The 23,291-nt window shown below is 37.9% G+C and overlaps 1 protein-coding gene across 1 annotated transcript in view; it reads right to left on the reverse strand.

The window, feature by feature from the left end:
- FGF2 (fibroblast growth factor 2) overlaps positions 1 to 23,291 on the reverse strand; it is a 93,521-nt gene that overhangs the window by 15,599 nt on the left and 54,631 nt on the right. Inside the window, 1 exon segment of the mRNA XM_049887042.1 lies at positions 5,663 to 5,766. Coding sequence (XP_049742999.1) covers positions 5,663 to 5,766 — 104 coding nt within the window.

The following is a 23,291-nucleotide window of genomic DNA, read 5'->3' on the forward strand; positions in this document are numbered from 1 at the left end:
TCAAAGAGATAAGATTGGAACTGAAAGCCGTGGCAGCAAGCCACACAAACTGCTGTGGTGAAAAATAGAGGTTAACTCGTCCACTTGGCAGAAACATATCCCATAATGGGAGCTGAAACATAAGTAGCTTCAACAACTGCATCTTGGCTAGTGCCATTCCTCAAAGGAGGGTGATAAATCCTGAATTTTCAGTTTATGTGTAACAGCTGTGTTTTTCCCCATAGAGAGTTTGTGGAGTTTCTAAGCGTAGCTAATTTAACCCTTTTTTTTTTTTTTTTTACATCAACTTGATGGAAATCTATTGTATCAGGAAGAGTATTAACAATCATCCAGGCAGATAGAAACACATTTAAGACAAAATAAAATGCTATGACCTTAATCTTGTGAAAGCACCTGCTTAGCTAAGGAAGAAACTAGAAAACACTGCATATTGTAGAGCACTTTATGCTTCCAGTGGTACACAATCAACAGCTCAGAAGCTTAATGCCTATTTACCAAGAGAAGAGGTAAGAATTCTCTGAATTCTAACTTGTAGGAAATTCTGTAAAACTGAGAAGTTCATTTTCAGATCTATTGTTCTTTGTCTCCTCTTTTAGGTACTCCAGTGGTTTCAAAGATGTGCTTAAAATAGAGTAGCTTCTATTTTCATCACTTTTGACAACTATGGGACTTTTTGTTGTTATTGTTGTTGTTGGCTGCTGTCAAGTCAGTTCCGACTCATAGCAACCCTATAGAACAGAGGAACAGAGTTGAGCTGCCCCATAAGGTTTCCAAGGAGAAGCTGGTGAATTTGAACTGCTGACCTTTTGGTTAGCAGCCGAGCTCAGATATTTATATTTCCCAGGATATGTTCTAGAAATGAATCATGCCACCAACAAACAACCTACTAGGTTAATGGATCTTCTAATCTCAATAAGTGGAAAACCACAGAGCAACAATCTCAAGTCACTGACAAAGCTGCGCCAGGGAACCACTGATTAAGATAGACATAGAAATGTCTGGAGCTTTAAAACCACTTGACTATGTTGGCCGTAGTTATGACAGAAGCAAATGTGTGCATCTCCTTCCTTTTCTCCACCACCCTCACTCTGACAGTAGCCAGACCAAAGGTATTATAGAAGCCATAGCAAGTCACACTACATGTGTTTTGTCACATCCTGAGGTGAGGAAGGTGAGGGCTGGAAACCCCTCTCCCTCTCTCTACTCCAATATCAAGGTCATCCAAAATTGCCCATTCATTCACTGTCTGGGGAAATAATTTAAGTGCTATTTTGGTAGATTCTCAAAGTACTATATCACCTCATGAGTTCACGACAGACTAACAGAAAACAAAACAAACAAACAAACAAAAAGACAGGAATAGAGTGTGAAGTACTAATCCTAAGTAGTCAATCTGAGGTCCTCTTTGAGAGTTACATTTTGACCTAGGAACCTCATCATTCTCAAGATTTAATCACCACCTGTAAGCCGATGACACCCAAATTTTTACATCAACACAGACCTCTCCTCTAAGATCCAGATCCATAACTCCAAGTACTTAATGAACATCTTCTCCTGAATTTCCCTTAGGCAACTCAAACTAAATAGGTCTAAATTGGAACTTACTACATTTCCCAGAGGTTGCGTTTGTCCTCCTTCCCCTTTCTCACCTACAGTCTCATCCAAACCAGAAATCTAGATGCTGTCTTTGACTTTTCCCTCCACTTCAGCCCTAAATCTAATCAATCACAAATGGCCAAAGATGACTTCTGTGTATTGGCCCCAGGTTGCTTATTTCTTCATACCAAACTGGGGCCTGATAGCCGAAAAAAAACCACTTGGCCCTAAACTCAAATTTTTACACTCCCAATTAACTTTGAAAATAGCCAAATAAGCAGAATATAACTACTTAAAGCCTGCCTGCTTTGCATATACACTGCTAAACTGCACTCAGAATCTGTTAGCTATATATAAGAGAAACCCTGTAGTTATAAAGACCCCAAGCCACTGCTGCCCTTCAGAGCTCTCTGACCCAAAGACTCCCTATCTTGCTGCTGAGGGACATCACCAGACATATAAACCCACTCTCTACTTCCCCTCTCCTCCAGGAGTGTCCTTGCTTTCTTCCCCTTTGGGTGCCTCCCCCTTGCCTTTGGAGGTTCTTCTGCTGCGAGGGACTGTATGTGGCAGTCCCAACAAATAGCTTGTACAACACTTCCATCTCGTAAACAGCTCCAAAATCCCTCAATTTCACAGCTACCAATCATAAGTACTAGCACTTTACCCAGTCCTCTCTGTCCTATCACTGTTGCCAGGCCTGCTCAGCACTTGCTTGGACTATTATAATAATAACCTTCTAAGTGGTCTGTCTCCACACGGCTGCCAGTGATCTTTCTAAAAATCAAATCTGATCATGTCTCTTCTTAAAACTCCTCATGACTCTCCACTGCTTACAGTCAGCATGGTGTATAAGGCCCTGTAGTAAGCAATCTATCTCTCCAGCCGTATCTCTTCCCTTTCATCCTGCTTTGTCTTTGTTCTTTTACCCTCTAGCAGCAGTGACTTACCTGTATTCTAGAAATAGATCAAGTAGTTTTCTGCACTCATGCTTTTGTATGTGCTGTGTCCCAGAGTTACCCACACCCCCACCTCTATTCCTAACGCTCCCTGACTCCCTGATGAACTCCTTCCTCTTCGTTATCTACAATCGTATTTTGGGGTCATCTCCCCCATTTCTAAATAAATTTAATCACTTTCTTTCCTATGTAGATATAGAAGTAGCATTATCTGCATGGTACTTACACATTATTACAAATACGTGTTTACACTTCTGCCTCCATGGACTGTGACTCATGAAGGGCAGGGATCACTGCATATTTGTTTTTACAACCCTGATGCCCTAGCAGAGCACATGGCACAGTACACACTCAATAAGTATTGGCTATAAAAAAAAAAAAAAAAAAAAATTTTTTTTTTTTTTTTATAATGAACAGGGATTTTAAAACTTATTGAGCTACCAAAAAATATTTGAGAGACACTACACCCAGAAACCAAAAAACCAAATCCGTTGCTGTTGTGTCAATTCCAACTCATGGTGACACCATGTATTACAGAGAGGAACTGCTCCATAGGGGTTTCTTGGCTGTAATCTTTATGGAAGTAGATCATGAGATCTTTCTTCCATGCCATTAAAACCCACTGCTATCGAGTCGATTCCAACTCATAGCGACCCTATATGACAGAGTAGAACTGCCCCATAGAGTTTCCAAGAAGTGCCTGGTGGATTCGAACTGCCAACCTTTTGGCTAGCAGCCGTAGCATTTAACCACTACACCACCAGGGTTTCCATGCCATTAAGTGGGTTCAAACCACCAACCTTTAGGTTAGTAGTCAAGTGCAAACCATTTGCACCACCCAGGGACCTAATAAACTTGCTATTTATCCTGAAAAAGCACACAAATTGGTAATATCAACTGTTATATATTAAACTGTGTTCCCCAAAGGATATGTTGTAGTTTTAACCCCTGTACCTGTAAATATGACCTTGTTTGGGGAAACAGGGTTTTGTTTTTTTTTTTCCAATGCATCAGTTAAAATCATAATGGTGTATGTACCCTTTCAGCTCAGTAATGAGGTCACTCCTGAGGTTCACCCTTCAGCCGAAGATTGAACAGGCCCATGGAACAAAACAAGACTAAAGGGGTGCACCAGCCCTGGGGCAGGGACTGGAAGGCAGGAGGAAACAGGACAGCTGGTAATAGGGAACCCAGGGTTCAAATGGGAAAATGTTGACACAGCATGAGGTTGTTAACCAAAGTCATAGAACAATGTGTGTACTGTTTGATGAGAAACTAGTTTGTTCTGTAAACCTTCATCTAAAGCACAATTAAATAAATAAATAAAATCATACTGGTATAGGGTGGGTCCTGATCCTAATCCTTTCTGAGTGCTGTTTATAAAATAGGAGAACACGCACAGAAAGAGGGTCACAAGTGGGGGAAAGAGCATGAAAGAGGTCTGTCTACAAGCCAAGGAACACAAGAAATGCCCAGGGCTACCAGAAACTAAGGACCAGGAAGGCTCTTCCCCTAGAGACAGCAGAGTCTTGCCAATGCCCTAGATTTGGATTTCTAGCCTCCGTTTGTGAGAAAATACATTTCTTTTCTTTAAAGCCACCCACCTTGTGATATTTTGTTATGGCAGCCCTAGGAAACCATGACAACCACCTAAGTATATCTTTGTCAGGTGGTCAAACTGAAATGGGAATAGTTGAAATATCCTTTATCTCCATAAGTTGTTTCAGCACCTTCAGATATCAAAAGGTCTTTACTCAGAAAAAAAATTCAAAACTATTTGTACAGCTTAAAACACCACTGATGCTCAGTATTATTAGATCCCTTCTGTGGGAAAAGTTATAGAGGTTTTAACTGGCCGCTAATACTGTTCTTATTGCTGTGGTTGGTGTATATACTTTTAGGTACATTTCCTATCTACTCTCCCAGCAAGACAGAAGTAGGGTCTGTGTCTTTGTGTCCCCCACAGACTGTGTATACTCAACAGACATGCAATCCTGGTTCTGAAAATAATGGTGATATTGACAGGGAACCTGCTAGTAGGAAGAATTCTGGCCAGGAACTAGGACCGGTGACCGAGCTATGATTTAAAAAAAAGAAAAAAGACACAAAAGTCCCTCTCCTAACTTTAGGACATAGCAGAACTGCCCCATAGGGTTTCCAAGGAGCAGCTGGTGAATTTGAAGTGCTGACCTTTTGGTTAGCAGCTGCACGCTTAACCACAGCACCACCAGGGCTCCAGGTCCTAACTAGGGAGCAATAATTCTGAGTACCTATTATGTACCAGACACAGACTTTGGCACTTAACACATATTATCTAATTTGGTTCTCACAAAAGCACTATGAGATATCATCATTTTCTTTATTTCACAGCTAAGGGGACTGACTCAGAATAATTTGCACAAGAACACACAGCTAATAAGTGGCAGAGCCAGCATTAGTACCCAGGACATGAGCCCACACTCTCAACTACAGTCCTATCCTATAAGTGTTTTGCATGCCATATTCCGAAGAAGAAACTTAAAAACTGATGATCAAAATTTTGTATCTCCATTGAACACACAACAAGTACACAATATAAGGAAAATTTTTTTTTAGGAAAAGCAGTTTAACAGCTTTGCAGGGAAGACAGTAAAATTAGGTGACTTAACAGCTCATGCTCTGAAGTCAAGGCTGCCTCGAGCCTAATCCAGTCTCTGCCTCATATGATCTGTGTTTTCTTGGTTACTTACTCCCTTAGAAATACATAATAAAATACTTAGTAATAATAGAGGTAGGAGCCCCAGTGGCACAGTGGTTAAGAGCTCAGGCTGCTAACCAAAAGTGTTGGCAGTTCGAATCCACCAGCTACTCCTTGGAAACCCCATGGGGCAGCTCTACTGTGTCGTATAGGGTCATTATGAGTTGAGATCAACTTGACAGCAACGGGTTTGATTTGATTTGGTTTATGTAGAGGTAATAATACTCTCTATAGGAGAATATGAAAAATAAATGATATAATACTTGTAAAGTTCTTAATACAGATTTAATAAATACCTATATCAGTAAATTAACAGCAGTAAGCTGTAAGGAAGAAAAAAGTTGCAAAACACCAGAAAAGCATTACTTACAGAAGCCAGCAATCTTCCATCTTCCTTCATAGCCAGATAACGGTTGGCACACACTCCTTTGATAGACACAACACCTCTCTCTTCTGCTTGAAGCTGTAGTTTAACTAAGAATAATAGGGAAAAAATTACCTTTGTAGCACCATAGAGAAAAGGACCATTTTACAATATTTATGCAACATTAAGACAAGAGACACCTGAGCAATCAACTAATTAATGCACTCTGGAGGATGAGGGGAGGCCAGCTAAACTCTGTTAGGATGGCTGTGATCTGTGATGCCTGATGACTCACTTCTCACTCACGTTGAGTGACAAAAGAGGAAGGACAGAAATGGAGGATTTTTTTCCCCTTTGATTGACACCAAAGAACCTCCATTAGACCCTGTGAACTGGTTTAAAAAAAAAAAAAAGTGAACAAATTTTAAGAGTATATAAAAATCCAAAGTATTTATGATGAATTTCCATGCTATCGCCTATGTTTAAATATCTTTAAAAGTCATTTTTAGCCAAGTCTTTACAAGTAAAATACATTCTATTTACTTCCTCATTATTAGCTTTTGGTTTGTTTTTCCTTGACCTGCTCCACATCTTATTTCTGGCTTTCCTTTATACCAATAAATTTTAACTTCCTTTCTTTATGGAGGAATGTGCATTCATATATTTTTTTTTTTTTTTGCAACTATATGAGTAGAAAAATAAAATGCTTTTACCACAGTATGCTCATATAGTGTGATGGACAATTTTCAGAATGTAAGATCCTAGAACAGATGACCTATCTGTTTATGCTACATTATCAATATTAAGCAGACTGCAGAACGAAGGACAAATATGACTTGATTGTAATGACAATGTAATATGGACAAATATTTATCCAATTAATTCAAGTAAAAATGAAGTGAAACATTCCTGTTTTGCTATTCAAAGGCAGCTCTGCAATCTCCTGCCCAGAACAATGTTCCCCAAAGTGTGTTTTGTTTAACAGATGTTACATAAGAAAACAGGTTCTGGGGTCGAATTAGTTCAGGAAATTCTGGGTTAAGCCAAGTTATTCTTTATTCCCAAATTTCTCAGAACTTTGCATGTGATGAGCTGCACTGTGAAACACTATAAGGGGATATAGGATACAGTGTTTTTCAAATGTATTAGATTCTTTTTGTAAGGCATCCCCCAATCTAGGACATTCTTGAGAGCAACAGAAAAACGCAATGCAGACTCAAACATTTTAAAGGTCAGAATAACCTTATTTGGATAAAATTAGGAATATAAAATTAATTTTCCTAGTTATTTCCAGGTAGTTAAAGAAATAGGGCATAAAAAGCAACGTGTAAAAGATTCTGGAATTATTATTAATTTTGTTAGATATGATGGCACTCAGACCAACATACAAGTCAAGTAAGATATGCTATCTGGGATTAGCTCTAAAATACTCCAGAAAAAAATATAAATAGATAGATAAATGTAAAAATTTTTATAAAGTGAAAGGAATAGATAAAACAAGATTGAATAACTATTGGAAGCACGGGAGTTTATTATTCTCTTTTCAATACTTTTTATGTTATGTCTGAGAATTTACATTAAAAAAAAAATCAAAAGATCCTGGAATTTTGTAAGACATTAAATACGTCCAATTCATTTCTGTGTACCAGTCACCCCTGGACTCCAGAGAACACAGAACCAGCAGAGCCTACAGTTATGGGGTGAAATTTTCCTAAGGAATCTTAAAAGATAACACAGAGCAAAAGAAATTTAATCAAGACATGGATCCTAAACAAGGGCATAAAGTCTTTTTCACAACATTACTGAAAAATAACTGTGATTTACCAATTACCTCCTGTAGAAAATAAGTTTATTTTACCAATATAACCAAAATTATCCTAAAAATCATGAGCAAATTCTTCTCTATAGCTCTAAAGTGATCTAGATAAGTGATATTATGAATGCATTTGCATCTCTTTTTAACTCATAAGGCTGGATAAATGCTCATAAGGCAAGACTGCCTGCTCAATCACTAAACATTCTTTATGCTTCATATCAATACTGTTCCCCAGCTCTCGCTTGCTATCTTGTAAATATGGATTACTAGCTATAAACGAGATCACGGGTATTAATGTGTGGCTATTTGAGTGACTAAACACTCAAAGTAAATGTCATCATTTATTCACTAGAACTTTGACAAATTTCTCAGGTATTCCACACTAGTATGCTTCCAAGTGTCTCCACTGGCATATAATTTAAAAGTAAACTTTAAAAAATAGCCTGAGACTACAATGAGAAGAAGTGTATAAAACACAAATTCATAGATTAAAAGAAAAAAAAACAAAGGGCTGAGATGCAAAGAAACTTAAAAATTCCAGGTATAATTCTTTCCCCAGAAGGAGATACACAACTGTTTTCATCCCTGACAGAAGAATACGCTTTCTAAAAAAGAGGGTATGAAGAAATCAGCTGAAATTTTAACAAATTTTTAACAGCTGCTGATGTAAAGAAATAGAAACGCTGGTGGCATAGCAATTAAGAACTAAGACTGCTAACCAAAAGGTCGGCAGTTCGAATCCACCAAGTGCTCCTTGGCAACCCTACGAGGCAGTTCTCCTCTGTCCTATAAGGTTGCTACGCATCAGAATCAACTCAATGGCAATGGAGTTGGGTTTTTTTTTGGGGGGGGTGGGTATGAAGAATTATGTTTCTGAGAACCTCAATTAAAGAGCAATTCCACACCCACCTGCCAATTCTCCCCCTTGGGGCTTGCACTGAGTGCACAGCTGCAGCACACCACAGCTGGGACAGAGCAGGAGGCTGAGAGAAATCAGGTTGATACGTACAAAACACCAGTCCACTGAAGGCTGGTAGCAGAAAAAAGAACTGAGAGAGATTTCTGAGAAGCTCTGAGGCTTCACCAAATAAAGCCAGAGCTCACTGAAGTCAGGGAACGGCAGGATGGAGAGCGATCTTATAAGGCACAAAAAGTCGGGTGGAGTTCAGACCCAAACTAACTCCCCACCAACCCAAAGAACGTGCAGCTAGACTATACAGAGATCATCTACAGCTCAGAAAGATGGTAACTGGGATAGAAAATATAAAGAGATCTCAGTAATCTGCCAGCATTCATATCCCAAGCCCTGCTGAAGCGAAAGTCCTAATCCTGCTCCTAAAACATGTGACACCAGTAATGAACTGACTATCGACCAGTTGCTGTCAAGTCAACTCTGAACTTGTGGCGACTCCATGCGTGTCAGAGTAGAATTCTGCTCCATAGGGTTTTCAATGTCTTATTTTTATCAAAAGTAGATTCCCAGACCTTTCATTCAAGTCACTGCTGGGTGGACCCAAACCTCTAATCTTTGGGTTAGTAGCTAAGCACTTTAACCATATGCACCACCCAGAGTATTCTATAAAGCTGTTAAAAAAAAAAAAAAAAAAAGCCTAGATCCAGCTCCTCTAGATTACCTTAGTGCTTCCAACCCTGTGGCCAGTCAAAGGAAAGGTATGCTATTTTCTGGTAGTAAATACTATCTACTTCAGTCACTATTGATATTTTATACACAATGTCTATCACATAATCAAAAAAGGAGAAGTCTGTATCTCAGAATAAGAGGTAGATAAAGCACCAATCAAGGAATACACAGATTTATTATACCAAAAAGAATTAGTCGATGTTCAACCATTTCAAGAGATAGCATATGATCAGGAACCGCAGTACTGAAGAAAGAAGTTCAAGCTTCTCTGAAGGCACTGACGAAAAACAAGGCTCCAGGAATTGACAGAATACCAATTGAGATGTTTCAACAAATGGATGCAGCGCTGGAAGTGCTCACTCATCTATGCCAAGAAATACGGAAGACAGCCTCCTGGCCAACTAACTGGAAGAGATCCATATTTATGCCTATTTCCGAGAAAGGTGATCCAACCGAATGTGGAAATGATAGAACAATATCCTCAATATCACAAGCAAGCAAAATTTTGCTGAAGATCATTCAAAGAAGGCTGCAGCAGTGTATCAACAGGGAACTGCCAGAAATTCAGGCTGGTTTCAGAAGAGGATGTGGAACCAGGGATATCATTGCTGATGTCAGATGGATACTGGCTAAAAGCAGAGAATACCAGAAGAATGTTTACCTGTGTCTTATTGACTATGCAAAGGCATTCAACTGTGTGGGTCATAACAAATTATGGATAACATTGCAAAGAATGAGAATTCCGGAACACTTAATTGTGCTCATGAGGAACCTGTATATAGATCAAGAGGCAGTTGTTGGGACAGAACGAGGGGATACCGATTGGTTTAAAGTCATGAAAGGTGTGCGTCAGGGTTGTATTCTTTCACCATACTTATTCAATCCGTATGTTGAGCAAATAATCCAAGAAGGTGGACTATATGAAGAAGAATGGGGCATCAGGATTGGAGAAAGACTCATTAACAACCTGCGTTATGCAGATGACACAACCTTGCTTGGTGAAACTGCAGACGACTTGAAGCACTTACTGACGAAGATCAAAGACCACAGCCTTCAGTATGGGTTGCACTTCAACATAAAGAAAACAAAAATCCTCACAACTGGACCAAGGAGCAACATCATGATAAATGGAGAAAAGATTGAAGTTGTCAAGGATTTCATTTTACTTGGATCCACAATCAACACCCATGAAAGCAGCAGCCAAGAAGTCAAACGACGCATTGCATTGGGTAAATCTGCTGCAAAGGACCTCTTTAAAGTGTCACCTTGAAGACTAAGCTGTGCCTGACCAAGCCATGGTATTTTCAATCACGTCTTACTCATGTGAAAGCTAGACAATGAACAGGAAGACCGAAGAAGAAATGATGCCTTTGAACTGTGGTGCTGGTGAAGAATATTGAATATACCATGGACTGTCAAAAGAACGAACAAATCTGTCTTTGAAGAAGTACAACCAGAATGGTTCCTTAGAAGCAGGGATGGCGAGACTGCGTCTTACGTTGTCAGGAGGCATCAGTCCCTGGAGAAGGACATCATGCTTGGCAAAGTACAGGGTCAGTGGAAAAGAGGAAGACCCTCAACGAGGTGGATTGACACCTTGCAACAATGAGCTCAAGCATAACAACGATTGTAAGGAAGGCACAGGACTGGGCAGTGTTTCATTCTGTTGTGCATAGGGTCACCATGAGGTGGAACTGACTCGATGGCAACTAACAACAACAACAAAGCACCAATAGAAACAGACCCACAGATAATTCTGATGTTAAATTTAGCAAAGAATAACATATTTGACATATAATCCATACATTAAAATATATAGTAGAAAAGGTGGGAAACATGCATGATAGGGAATTTCAACTCAGAAATGTAACAAAGAACCAGATGGAAATTCTAGGACTAAATTACACAGTAATAGAAACTAAGAATTAATTTGATAGGCTTAACAGCAGGTTAAACAAGAAGATACGATCAATGAATTTAAGGACATGGCAATAGAAATTACCCAAACTGAAGCACAAAAAAAGGAAAGAAAAGAAAAAGAACAAAAGAAAGAAAAACTGAACAGAGCACTAAGATACTAGATTCCCCGAAGGAGAGGAAAGAGAAGGAAAGGATGGAGCAGAATAATTATGTGAAGAGATGACCAAGAATTTTCAAAACAGATGAAAGACAATCACAGATTCAAGAAGCTCAATGAACCCCAATCAAGATAAATACAAAGGAAACAATACCTAGGTACATCATAGTCAAATGCTGAAAATCAAATATTGAAAAAAAAAACTTAAAAGCATAAAAAGGAAAAGAAAATGCTTTATACTCAGAAGAACATCAGTAAGAATTTCAGCTGGCTCTAATTCTCACAACTGGATCAATAAACAACATCATAAGTGGAAAAAAAAATTTTTTTTCTTTTTTTTTTTAAATTGTACTTTAGATGAAGGTTTACAGAACAACTAGTTTCTCATTAAACAATTAGTACACACATTGTTTTTATGACATTGGTTACCAACCCCATGACATGTCAACACTCTCCCTTCTTAATCTTGGGTTCCCTGTGACCAGCTTTCCTGTCCCCTCCTGCCTTCCAATCTTTGCCCCTGGGCTGGTTATGTCCCTTTAGTCTTGTTTTGTTTTATGGGTTTGTCTAATCTTTGGCTGACGGGTGAACCTCAGGGGTGACTTTGTTACTGAGCTAAAAGAGTGTCCAGGGCCATACTCTCGGGGTTTCTTCAGTCTCTGTCAGATCAGTAAGTCTGGTTTTTTTCTTTATGAGTTAGAATTTTGTTCTACATTTTTCTCCAGCTCTGTCCAGGACCCTCTATTGTGATCCCTGTCAGAGAAGACAGTGGTGGTAGCCGGGCACCATCTTGTTGTGCTGGACTCAGTCTGGTGGAGGCTGTGGTAGTTGTGGTCCATTAGTCCTTTAGACTGATCTTTCCCTTGTGTCTTTAGTTTTCTTCATTCTCCCTTACTCCCAAAGGGATGAGACCAGTGGAGTATCTTAGAAGGTTGCTTATAGGCTTTTAAGACCCCAGGCACTACTCACCAAAGTAGAATGTAGAACATTTTCTTTATAAACTATGTTATGCCAGTTGAGCTAGATGTTCCCCAAGACCATGGCCCCCACAGCCTCAGCTTAATGGAGAAAATATTGAAGTTGTCAAGGATTTCATTTTACTTGGATCAATAATCAACACCCATGGAAGCGGTGGTCAGGTAATAAAAAAAAATATTGCATTAGGCAAATTGGCTGCAAAAGACTTATTTAAAGTATTAAAAAGCAAATATATTACTTTGATAACTAAGGTACACTTGACCCAAGCCATGATATTTTCAATAGCTTCAAAAAAAAAAAAAAAAACCCTTTTTTTTTTCATACGCATGCGAAAACTGGACAATGAAAAAGGAAGACTGAGGAAGAACTGATGCATTTGACTTATGCTGTTAGCAAAGAATACTGAATATACCATGGACTGCCAAAAGAACAAACAAATCTGACTTGGAAGAAGTACTGCCAGAATGCTCCTTAGAAGCAAGGATGGCAAGGCTTCATCTCACTTACTTTGGACATGTTATCAGGAGGAACCAATCCTTGGAGAAGGACATCATACTTGGTAGAGAGTCAGTGAAAAAGAGGAAGAACCTCAACAAGGTGGACTGACACAATGGCCGCAAAAATGGGCTCAAAAATACATATCATTGTGAGGATGGCACAGGACTGAAAGTTTCATTCTGTTATATATAGGGTAGCTATGAGTCAAAACTGACTCCAAGGCACCTAACAACAAAAACTAATCAAAAACAATGGAAACCAGAAGACAATGGAATGACTTCTAATTTAATTACCAAAAGAAAAAACCTTGTCAGCCTAAAATTCTATCCCTAGAAAAAATATCCTTTAAGAAATGAGCTCCATAAAAGGACATTTATCTTGTCCCCAGCAGGCCAGTCTTCCAAGTAATGTTAAGGGAAGTTCTTTAGGCAGAAAAGAATTGATACCAGATGGAAGCCTGGAAAAGAACAAAGAGACGTAAAAAGGGTACGTATGCGGATAAATATAAAAGACCATTTATTAATCATCTTTATTATATGTGTGTGTAATCAAGTGTGTATGTGTGTGTGTGTTGTTTTATTTTAAATTATTATTTAAAGGAAAAACAAAATGCATCGTGGAGTTTGTAACATACGTAAAAGTAAAATGTATGACAATAAGAACACTGAGGTTCTCGCACTGTTTGCGAAGCAGTATAATACTATGTGAAGGAAAACTGTGCTAAGTTAAGGATACACACTGAAACCTCTAGAGTAACCAAGAAAAAGAAGTACAGCTGAAAAAACAAAGCGAAGAAATAAAATAATAAAAACTACTCCCTTAACACAAAAGAAGGCAGGAAAGGAGAAACAGATGGGATAATTAGAAAACAAATACTGAAAGGGTAGATTTAAATCCAACCATATTAATAATTACACTGAATGTAAATGAACTAAACACTCCACTTAAAGGAAGAAGTTTTCAACAAGATTAAAAAAAAAAATCAAAACCCAACTATATGATGTTTTTAAGAAAAACACTTTAAATATAAAGATACAGGCAAGTTAAAATGGTGGGGAAAAAGATATAAAATGCATACTCTAAGCATAAGAATACTGGTGTGGCTATATTAATAACTGACAATATAGATATCAAGGCAAAGAGTATGACCAGAGATGAACAGGGTCATCTCGTGATGATGACAGGGTCAGACTCAGTAAGCACAACAAGCCTAAATATCTAACACCCAATAATAGAACTCTGAAGTAACTGAAGCAAAAATTGAAGGAAAAAAAAAAGGGAAGAAATTAACAAATTGGTAAGAATATAGACGATATGAATATTATCATCCAGCTTGATCTAATTGACCTTTTTTTTTTTTAAAGTCAAGTAAATTTTATTCACCCCAGACTTCATTCTCCTGTTAACATTATAGCCTTCTGAAAACTGTTCAAAAAAAATTAACTCTGCCAGCATGGTAAAGCCCTCTGTACTGATCTGTCAGTAGACTTGAATTGTTCAAACCAATTAACTTCAGCTTCAAAGTTCTTTTTCCAGTCACCGTGATGTCAAATAATATCAAGGGTCTTTGTCCTGAACTGTTTTTGCTCTTGGTTTGTTCATTTGTTTATCTGTTTGGTAAGAGCTTTATTGTGATGTGGTGGTAAAGTGGTTAAGTGGTTAAGAACTTGGCGGCTAACCAAAAGCTTGGCAGTTTGAATCCACCAGCCACACCTTGGAAACCCTATGGGTCTGTTCTACTCTGTCCTATAGGGTCTCTCTGAGTTGGAATCAACTGGACAGCAACAGATTTGGTTTTGGGTTTTTATTGTGATGTAATTCACATACCATAAAATTCACCCTTTTAACACGCACGTACAATTCAGTGGTTTTCAGTGTATTTCCAGAGTTATGCAACCAACACCACAACTAATTTTTGAACATTTCATCACACCATTCCATTTGGCAGCCACCACCTGTTATGGATTAATCCCAAAAGATGTACCTGTGAATGTGACCTTCTTTAGGGAAATAGAGTTTTTCTTTGCAGACGTTTTTTAGTTAATGATGACATTCCAGAGTAGGGTGGGTCCTAATCCCTTCTGAGTGGCGTCTTACAAAGGGAGTTATACACATGGGGGAGAGACATACGCCATGTGACAAGGGAGGCAGATACATCTATAAGCAGCAAAGGAATGCCAAGAATTGTCAGCAGCCACCAGAACTTGGAGCGAGGCAAGGAACAGTTCCTCTCTCAAAGCCCTCAGAAGGAATCCACACAGCCAATATCCTGCATTTGGGCTTCTAGCTCCAGAACTGTGAGAAAATAAGTTTGTTTGTTAAAGGCACCTACTTTGTGGTATTTTGTTATGGCAGCCCTAGGAAACTAAGACACCTCTCTAACTCCCAGCCCTAAGCAACCACTAATCTATTTTCTGTCTTTATAGATTCACCTATTCTAGGAATTTCATATAAAGGAATCATACAATACGTGGCCTTTCCTGTCTAGCTGCTTTCACTTAACATAATGTTTTCATGGTTCATCAATGTCGTAGCATGTATCAGTACTTCCTTCTTTTTCTTGCCGAATAATATTTCACTGTATAGCTAGAGCACACTTTATTTACTCATTCATCATTTGATAAACATTTGGATTGTTTACCTTTTTTGGCTATTATGAATAATGCTGCTATGAACATTCATATACAAGATTTTGCAAAGACATATGTTATTTCTACTGGGTATAAACCTAGAAGTTGAATTGCTAGATCATGTGGTAACTCCATGTTTAATCTTTTAGGAATGACTAGACTGTTTTCCACAGAGACTGCACCATTTTACGTTCCCACCAGCAATGTATAAGTAAGTGTTCCAATTTCTCCACATCACCGATATCACTTATTATTATCTATCTTTTTAATTATAGCCATCTAGTGAGTATGAGGAATCTCTGGGTGGTGTAAACAGCATGCTCGGCTACCTACCAAAGGATTGGAGGTTTGGACCCACTCAACCACCCAACCAGGCACCTGGGACAAAAGGCCTGGAGACCTACTTCCAAAAAATCAGCATTGAAAACCTTATGGAGCACAGTTCTATTCTGACAAACATGGGGTTGCCATGAGTCGGAATAGACTTGGTGGCAACTGGTTTTTTAGTGGGCATGAAGTGATATCTCACTGTGGTTTTGATTTGCATTTCTCTGATGACATTATACTGAGCATCTTTTCATGTGCTTATTGGCAGACTGTATATCTTCTCTGGAGAAATGTCTAATTCCTTTTTTTAATTAGGTTATATCTTTTTTTAGTTTTTTTTAATCTTTTTTTAGTTGTAGAGGTCTTAATATGTTTTAGAGACAAGTACCTCAACAAATACATGAATTACAAATATTTTCTCCATTCTATGGGTTGTCTTTTCACTTTTTTGGTGGCATCCTTTGAGGCACAAAAGTTTTAATTCTGATGAATTCTAATTCATTGATTTTTCCCACCTTTAGTTGCTTATGCTTTTGGCATCACATCTAAGTAACCACTGCCTAATCCCAGGTCACAAATATTTACCCCTATGTTTTCTTCTAAGATTTTTAGTTTTAGCTCTTACATTTATGTTTTGAGTTAATTTTTCTATACTATGTGAGAGTCTGACTTCATTCTTTGGGTATGGATACCCCTAACCTGACATTTAAAGATAATTACACTCAACAACTGTGGAATATGCATTCTTTACAAGGGAACAGGGTACATTCCCAAGAATAAATCATATACTAGTTTATACAAGCTTCAACACATTTAAAAGAACTGAAATCATACAGAGTATTAAATTAGTAACAAGTTATCTAGAAAATCCCCAAATATTTGGAAATTAGGCAACAGATTTCTAAGTAACACACAGAAATGAAGAAATCACAAGGAAAATCAGAAAATACTTTGAATTGATACTGAAAAGTCAACATTCTTAAGGAGAAAGTTATAGCTTTATGTGTTTATATTAAAAAAGTGAAACTTTATAAAAATGTAAACTTAAACTTTAAGAACTAGGAAAAAAAGGAAAATTCAATCCAAAGTAATGAATAATATTACCGGGAATACTCAGTATGTAAAAATTATATACTTTGAGTGCACATATATACACATTATATACATGTGTCTATATAGAGAAAGTGTGTGTATGTGTGTGTTTGTCTATGCAGATAAAGAAACACAAAGAAAAACTGATTACTAGAAAATAATCCCAAAGAGTTAATAGTTATTTTAGGATAAAGAGATAAAGATAGTGTTTTACTTCCACATGATTTTTTATATTTTGAAATTTTTCTGGGATGACAGCATATGTTACTTTTATAATGAGAAGGTAACAATGTTAGTTAGCATTGTTCAAATTTAAAAATAATCTAGGATGAAATACCAAGTGTGCGCCATATTAAACATGACTATGGAAATAATCACATTTATGAGTTCAAAGAGTGAGAGGGACTTTCTAAATTGGACCTAAAGTAGATGCTGTTTAGATCCTGATTAAAGCAAACCAATATTAAAAAAAATTATAAGACCATAGGGGAAATTTTAATTATTATCTGAATATTTTATTGTTTAAAGGATTTTTTAATTTTTTAGGCATGAGAATGGAACTGTGATTATATTTTTAAAATATCTTTATCTTTTAGAGACACAAACTAATCATTTATGTACCTACTACATAATACGGGAAACCCTGGTGGCGTAGTGGTTAAGTGCTATGGCTGCTAACCAAAGGGTCAGCAGTTCGAATCTACCAGGCGCCCCCTGGAAACTCTATGGGGCAGTTCTACCCTGTCCTATGGGGTCGCTATGAGTTGGAATCAACTCGATGGCACTGGGTATATAATAATATATATAATTTAAGTAATGGCTTGTGTAATCATTTATGAAATTATATTATGAAATGATACCTAGGATTTTTTCAAAACAATCCAGTTGGTGAGAGTGTAGGTGAAACAAGATTGGCCACTCATGATAGCTGTTGAAGCTGAGTGGTAAGTGGTTTCATTATAGTGATCTATTTTTGTAAACAACTGAAATTTTCCCTAATAAAAAGTTGTTTTAGTTATAAAAGAAAAAATGTGATCAAAGAAGTTCATCTGGTAATTAGAGTTAAGTTTGGATAGCAAGATGCTGACAGAATAGCGTGGCACGGAAACTGTTCAGGTTCCAGACAGAGCCCTTGAGGTACTTCGCTGATTCCATACAATGTAAGATCTCAGCAAGTTCTTCAAGGTCCTACGCAGCAGTACCAGTGACCTTAAAGCTAGCTACATTCCATGTAGCCTGTTAGTTGTCACTGTTCCACGTTGGACTGGCTTCATGGGGAGAAAACTACAATAAAATCATGAGAACTGAGATTTGGAAGATTCTTAATAAGCAAAGCAGTTGGATCTTCTACGACACAGCAAAAGGTATAATCCAAAGACACATTTCATTTGCTTGGTGTGTGCAGGAGGGTCTTCTTAAAGGTATAGACTTAAGTATTTCAATGAATGAATGGAATTATATTAAATTTCCCACCAAATAGTACACAGTAAATTTTCCATGCTTTTCAAAAAATGAAAAAAATATATAATAAACAATTTTTGTAAGCTACCAAAAATTTGTCCTAAAAAATGGAGGATGACTAAATCATTAGCGCTTCTGAACCATCAAAATGATCCATTCCCTTCTGCACCTAACAAGGGGAGCTGTTACCCTTAGCCTAGTTTCTGAAAAGAGTAAAATAACTAACATACACTTTTATTCTTAGATAAATGATAACGGCCTAGTTTTATATTACTTTAAAACCCTACTTTAATATTCAATTCAGCTTTTCAATTATACGCTTGAAAAGTTTCTGCCATAGCTATCAAAAAAGCAAAAAAGTGAGATATTTTCTCCAGGACAATATGAAGCTTGCCACCTAAAAAGTGCTTAATAAATGACTATAAAATAAAATAGAACAGTCCATTTCTGTTATACAGCAAACACTTAACTAAGCACCTATTACGTGGCCAATAATAAGCTAGACATTGAAATTATAATCTAGTCCATAAAGTCTTTTGGGGTCATTCCCTCCTCCCTTCCCACCTCAGTTTAGGATAGGAACCCTATCCTCTATATTCCCATATTATCTTGCTTCCTCCACTCAGAGATATTTTATACCATACAATAGTTGTTTGTTTTCTTGTCTGTCCCTCTCATATGACTGCGAGCTTCTTGATGGCAGGAACTTTATCTTATCTATCTCTGCATCCCCACCATTATCATGGTTCCAGGCACACAGAAGTATCTAGTGAATGTTTGTTGAATGAAAAGCTCTGGTAAAGGAGAAAGATTGAGAAAGAAATCATTTCAGCAATGTGATTAGTGCCATACTGGAGTTTTTTGTTTTTGTTTTTTCTTTTATGAGAATACAGAAAATGCCATGTCTGTTATTAGATGGAGGTCTGTAGGTGGCATAAACAGTTTGCACTCAACTGCTAACCTAAAGGTTGATGGCTGGAACTCACCTAGTGGTACCACAGAAGAAATGCCTGACAATCTGCTTCTGTTAAGAATGTTGTTGCTAGGTGCCACTGAGTCAATTTTCCACTCAAAACGACCCAACATGAGAGAGGAGAACTGCCCCATAGGGTTTTCTGGGCCATAATCTTTATAGGAGCAGATCACCAGGCCTTTCTCCTATGGAGCCACTGGGTGGATCTGAACTGACAACCTTTCAGTTAGCAGCCAAGCACTTAACAATTGCACCACCAGGGTTCTTTTTCCATTTAGATTATAGTCACAAAAACCATATGGAGCAGTTCTACACCCTGTAACAAATCGGGTAGCCATGAGTCAGGGTCAATGATGGCACAGGTTTTGTTTTCGGTTTTTATTATTAGATGCAAGGTCAGGGAATATTTAAAGGAGGGATAAGGTTTGAGCTAAATTCTGAAGGGTAAATAGGAGATCTCTTAGTTATCTAGTGCTGCTATAACAGAAATACCAAAAGAGGACTGCTGTAACAAACAGAAATTTATTCTCTCACAGTCTAGCAGGCTAGAAGTCCCAATTTCAGTCGCCAGCTCCCAGGGAAGCCTTTCCCTCTCTGTCGATTCTGGCGGAAGGTCCTTGACATCAATCTTAACCCTGATCTAGGAGTTTCTCAGTGCAGGGATCCTGGGTCCAAAGGACATATTCCACTTCTTTCTTGGTGGCATGAGGTCCCTCTTCTCTCTGCTTGCTCCTTTTTTTTAAACTTCAAAAGAGATTAACTCAAGATACAACCTAATCCTGTAGATTGAGCCCTGCCTCATTAACATAACTGCCTCTAATCCTACCTCATTAACATCATAGACGTTAGGATTTACAACAGATAGGATAATTACATCAGATCACAAAATGGTGGACAACTACACAATACTGGGAATCATGGCCCAGCCAAGTTGACAGACAGTTTTTAAGGACACAATTCAATCCACAACAGGAGATAATGACATGAACACGGTAAAGAGTCGGGAGAGACAAGGGGCTATCATTCCAGTGAGAATGGTATTCCAGGACTGAGGCAGGAAACAGCCACACCTGTACTAACTGCTCAAATCCTAGACATCTAATCAGCAAAATCCAGGCTGAGAAACACTACAGGTCACACAATCCAATGTCCTTAACAAAAAAAAATTTACAACAGGACCTAAGAAGAACCTAAGATTAAAAGAGGCTTAAAACTCATATTTTTTAAAAGGCAAAATTTAAACTAGTGTTGCTGGATGCTGACTGGTATGATAAACCTATTAAGAAAAGCAAAGTAACTGAAATACAAACTAGTACACTTTTATTGAGAGGCATGGGGCTGTGATTGAGTTGGGAGACATGGAGTGCTTTCTCAGTGGCCAGCAAAGTTCTATTTTTTGACCTGAGTGATAGTTACAAAGATGTTCACCTAGTAATAATTCATTAAGGTACATATGTATTTTATGCAGTCTAGCATTTAACCATTTCCAGTACAGAAAACTGCATAAAATAAATTTGGCAGCTCAAACCCACCCTGAGGCACCTCAGGAGACAGGCCTGGTGATCTGCTTCTGAAAGGTCACAGCCGTGAAAACTCTGTGGAGCCGTTCTACTGTGCACAAATAGGGTCGCCATGAGTCAGAATCGACTCAACAGCAACTAACAACAACATATTATATTGTACATGTTAAAAGTTTTAAAAACTTAAAAAGACTACACTCAAAGACCTTTCTAAATTGGACCTTGTTGTTAGTTGCCGTCAAGTCGATGGACACCAAAGCCAGATCACTTCAGCAAGCTGGAGAACACCCACTAGATTTACAGTCTTTGGAAGCATAGAAGTCAATGATTTTGATAAAACAGAGATTTCTGCTGGCTTTCTAGTGTTGATATTAAAGTCCATGAAAGATAAACTTGGAAAAAATAAATGCCGTGTTATTCAAGATTAAACTGAGGGTTTTTTGTTTTGTTTTTTCTGTTTTAGCACAAAAACATAACTACAAGCCACAACTGAAGAATCTCGTTGGGCAAGATCTCTGTGGTCATTTAGTCCAATCCTTGTACTGCTATATCTTAAGTCACACCTACAACATCCACAAGTAACTGTCCAACTTTGACTTAAAAATCTTAAGCAAAGGGGAATTAACACAGTCTGTCTAAAATTATTTAGATATGTAAGCAAAGGAACAGAAACTGATCACCAAAAATAAACCACTCAAATGTTCAAGTGCTCAGATCATTTGCACTCAACACATTAAACAGTGGGGCCATAAAGCCAAATTATTACCACCATTACTCAAAACATTTGGAAATCCTTTTACAGAATTCCCTCCAGAGTCTGCATCATTTTCTTTTGAGTATGCTCAAGAATATAAATCTTAGGATCATAAAATACCAATTGATTAGAGCTGTAAAGGATTTCAGAGATCCTCTATTCCAGTCCCTTCATTTTTAAATAAGGAAGCTGACACTTACAGAGGTTTGTCCCTTATGAAAAAACATGGTTTTTGAAAACAGTCAAGTAGTCACTGTTTCCAAGAATAGTGAATACGTTTATTCATTCATTCGATAAACATTTACTAGGAACAACTATGTGCCAGGTACTGTGTTAAGCAATAGGAAGTACAAAGAAATAGAAAACATCAGTCTTTGACCTCGAAGAACACACAGTATTGCTAAAAGCAAGGGAGGTGGTATATAAATAACTAAACATTCTCAATACTGTAAGTGCCATGAGAGAAATAGACACAACTATCTTGAAAGCACTCAGACAGTACACCTAACCCAGACTGGGAGATTAGAGGTTTCCTGGAAGCAGTGCCAACTGGATGGAAACCTAAGGAATTAGTAGAAGTTAGTGGAAGGAAAAGAGAGTAGCAACAAAATGAATGCATAATATATTATGTCCAAAGAAGAAAGAGAGAAAAAGCACATTCAAGGAACTTCAGGTGTTCAGTAAGGCTAGTACAGAGAATGTGGGCGTGTATACATGGACCCTGGAAGAGGGCAAAACAGGAACAGATGAGGCAGAAAAGGCCGGGAGGCTCTGAATACTATGTGAAGGAGTTTGGCAGCGTGCAAAGAGGACTTAAGTGATGAAAGAATGAGAGTTTTTAATGAAATAATGTGAATGAAGAGAAGTCTAGACATGAAGGAAACAATAACAGGAGTAGATATAGGTAGAAGAAAAGGAGGGTGGTAAAGAGGGAGGGATGGAGGGGGGAGGGAGGAAGGAAGGAAAGAAGGAAGGGAGTGCAAGTTTCTGTCTGTCTTAAATAACTGAGTGATTGCTGAGCTGGGAAAAACTGGTGGGACAAGTTGAGGAGAGAAGACAATGAGATATATTCCACAGAGAAATGTTAAAATTGGGGTGCCTGTGGAAAACCCAGATAAAGATATCCAAAAGATAGTCAGCTATAGGAATCTGGATCTCAAAAAAGAAATCTATACTCGAGATAAAGATCTGGAAACATAACCAACAGTGGAGCACAGGCTGCACCTAACTCAGGCAGGGGATGTGAAGTGGTTGAGATGCTTCAGAAGAGTATGTTGGGATTGTTGTTAGTTGGCGTTGAGTTGGCTCTGACTCACAGCTCTGACTCCCGTGTACAATAGAATGAAATGTTGTGCAATCCTGTGCCATCTTCATAATCTTAGGTATAGAAAATGTGTAGCAGGGGTAAATTAAAGGGCAGAGGACAGAATCCTGGGGAGCACCAACATTTACAGGAGGAGTAGAAGGAATAAGCAGGGACTTCAAAAGAGTAGTCGGTCCAAGTCAGTGCAATAAGACAGGTATATACTCAGCTAGTACACACACACATACACACACATACACAAAGAATTGGATACTAAGGGACAAAACTGTTATTATTTGCAGATGGTATAATTTTCTACATCAAAAATCAAGAGACTAAATGCAATGTGATATTTTGGATTGGATTCTGGAACAGGAAAAGGACATCCATGGAAAAAATGGAAAAATCCAAATAAAGTCTGTAGTTTAGTTAGCAGCATTGTACCAGTATGAATTTATTAGTTTTGACAAAGGTACCATGGTTATGTAAGAAGTTAACTTTAGAGAAAGTTGTGCGAAGGGCAAAGATAAACTTCTGTGCAATCCTTGCAACTCTTCTGTAAAT

Source organism: Elephas maximus, chromosome 5 (assembly GCF_024166365.1).
Source record: "Elephas maximus indicus isolate mEleMax1 chromosome 5, mEleMax1 primary haplotype, whole genome shotgun sequence".
NCBI classification, from domain to species: Eukaryota; Metazoa; Chordata; class Mammalia; order Proboscidea; family Elephantidae; genus Elephas; species Elephas maximus.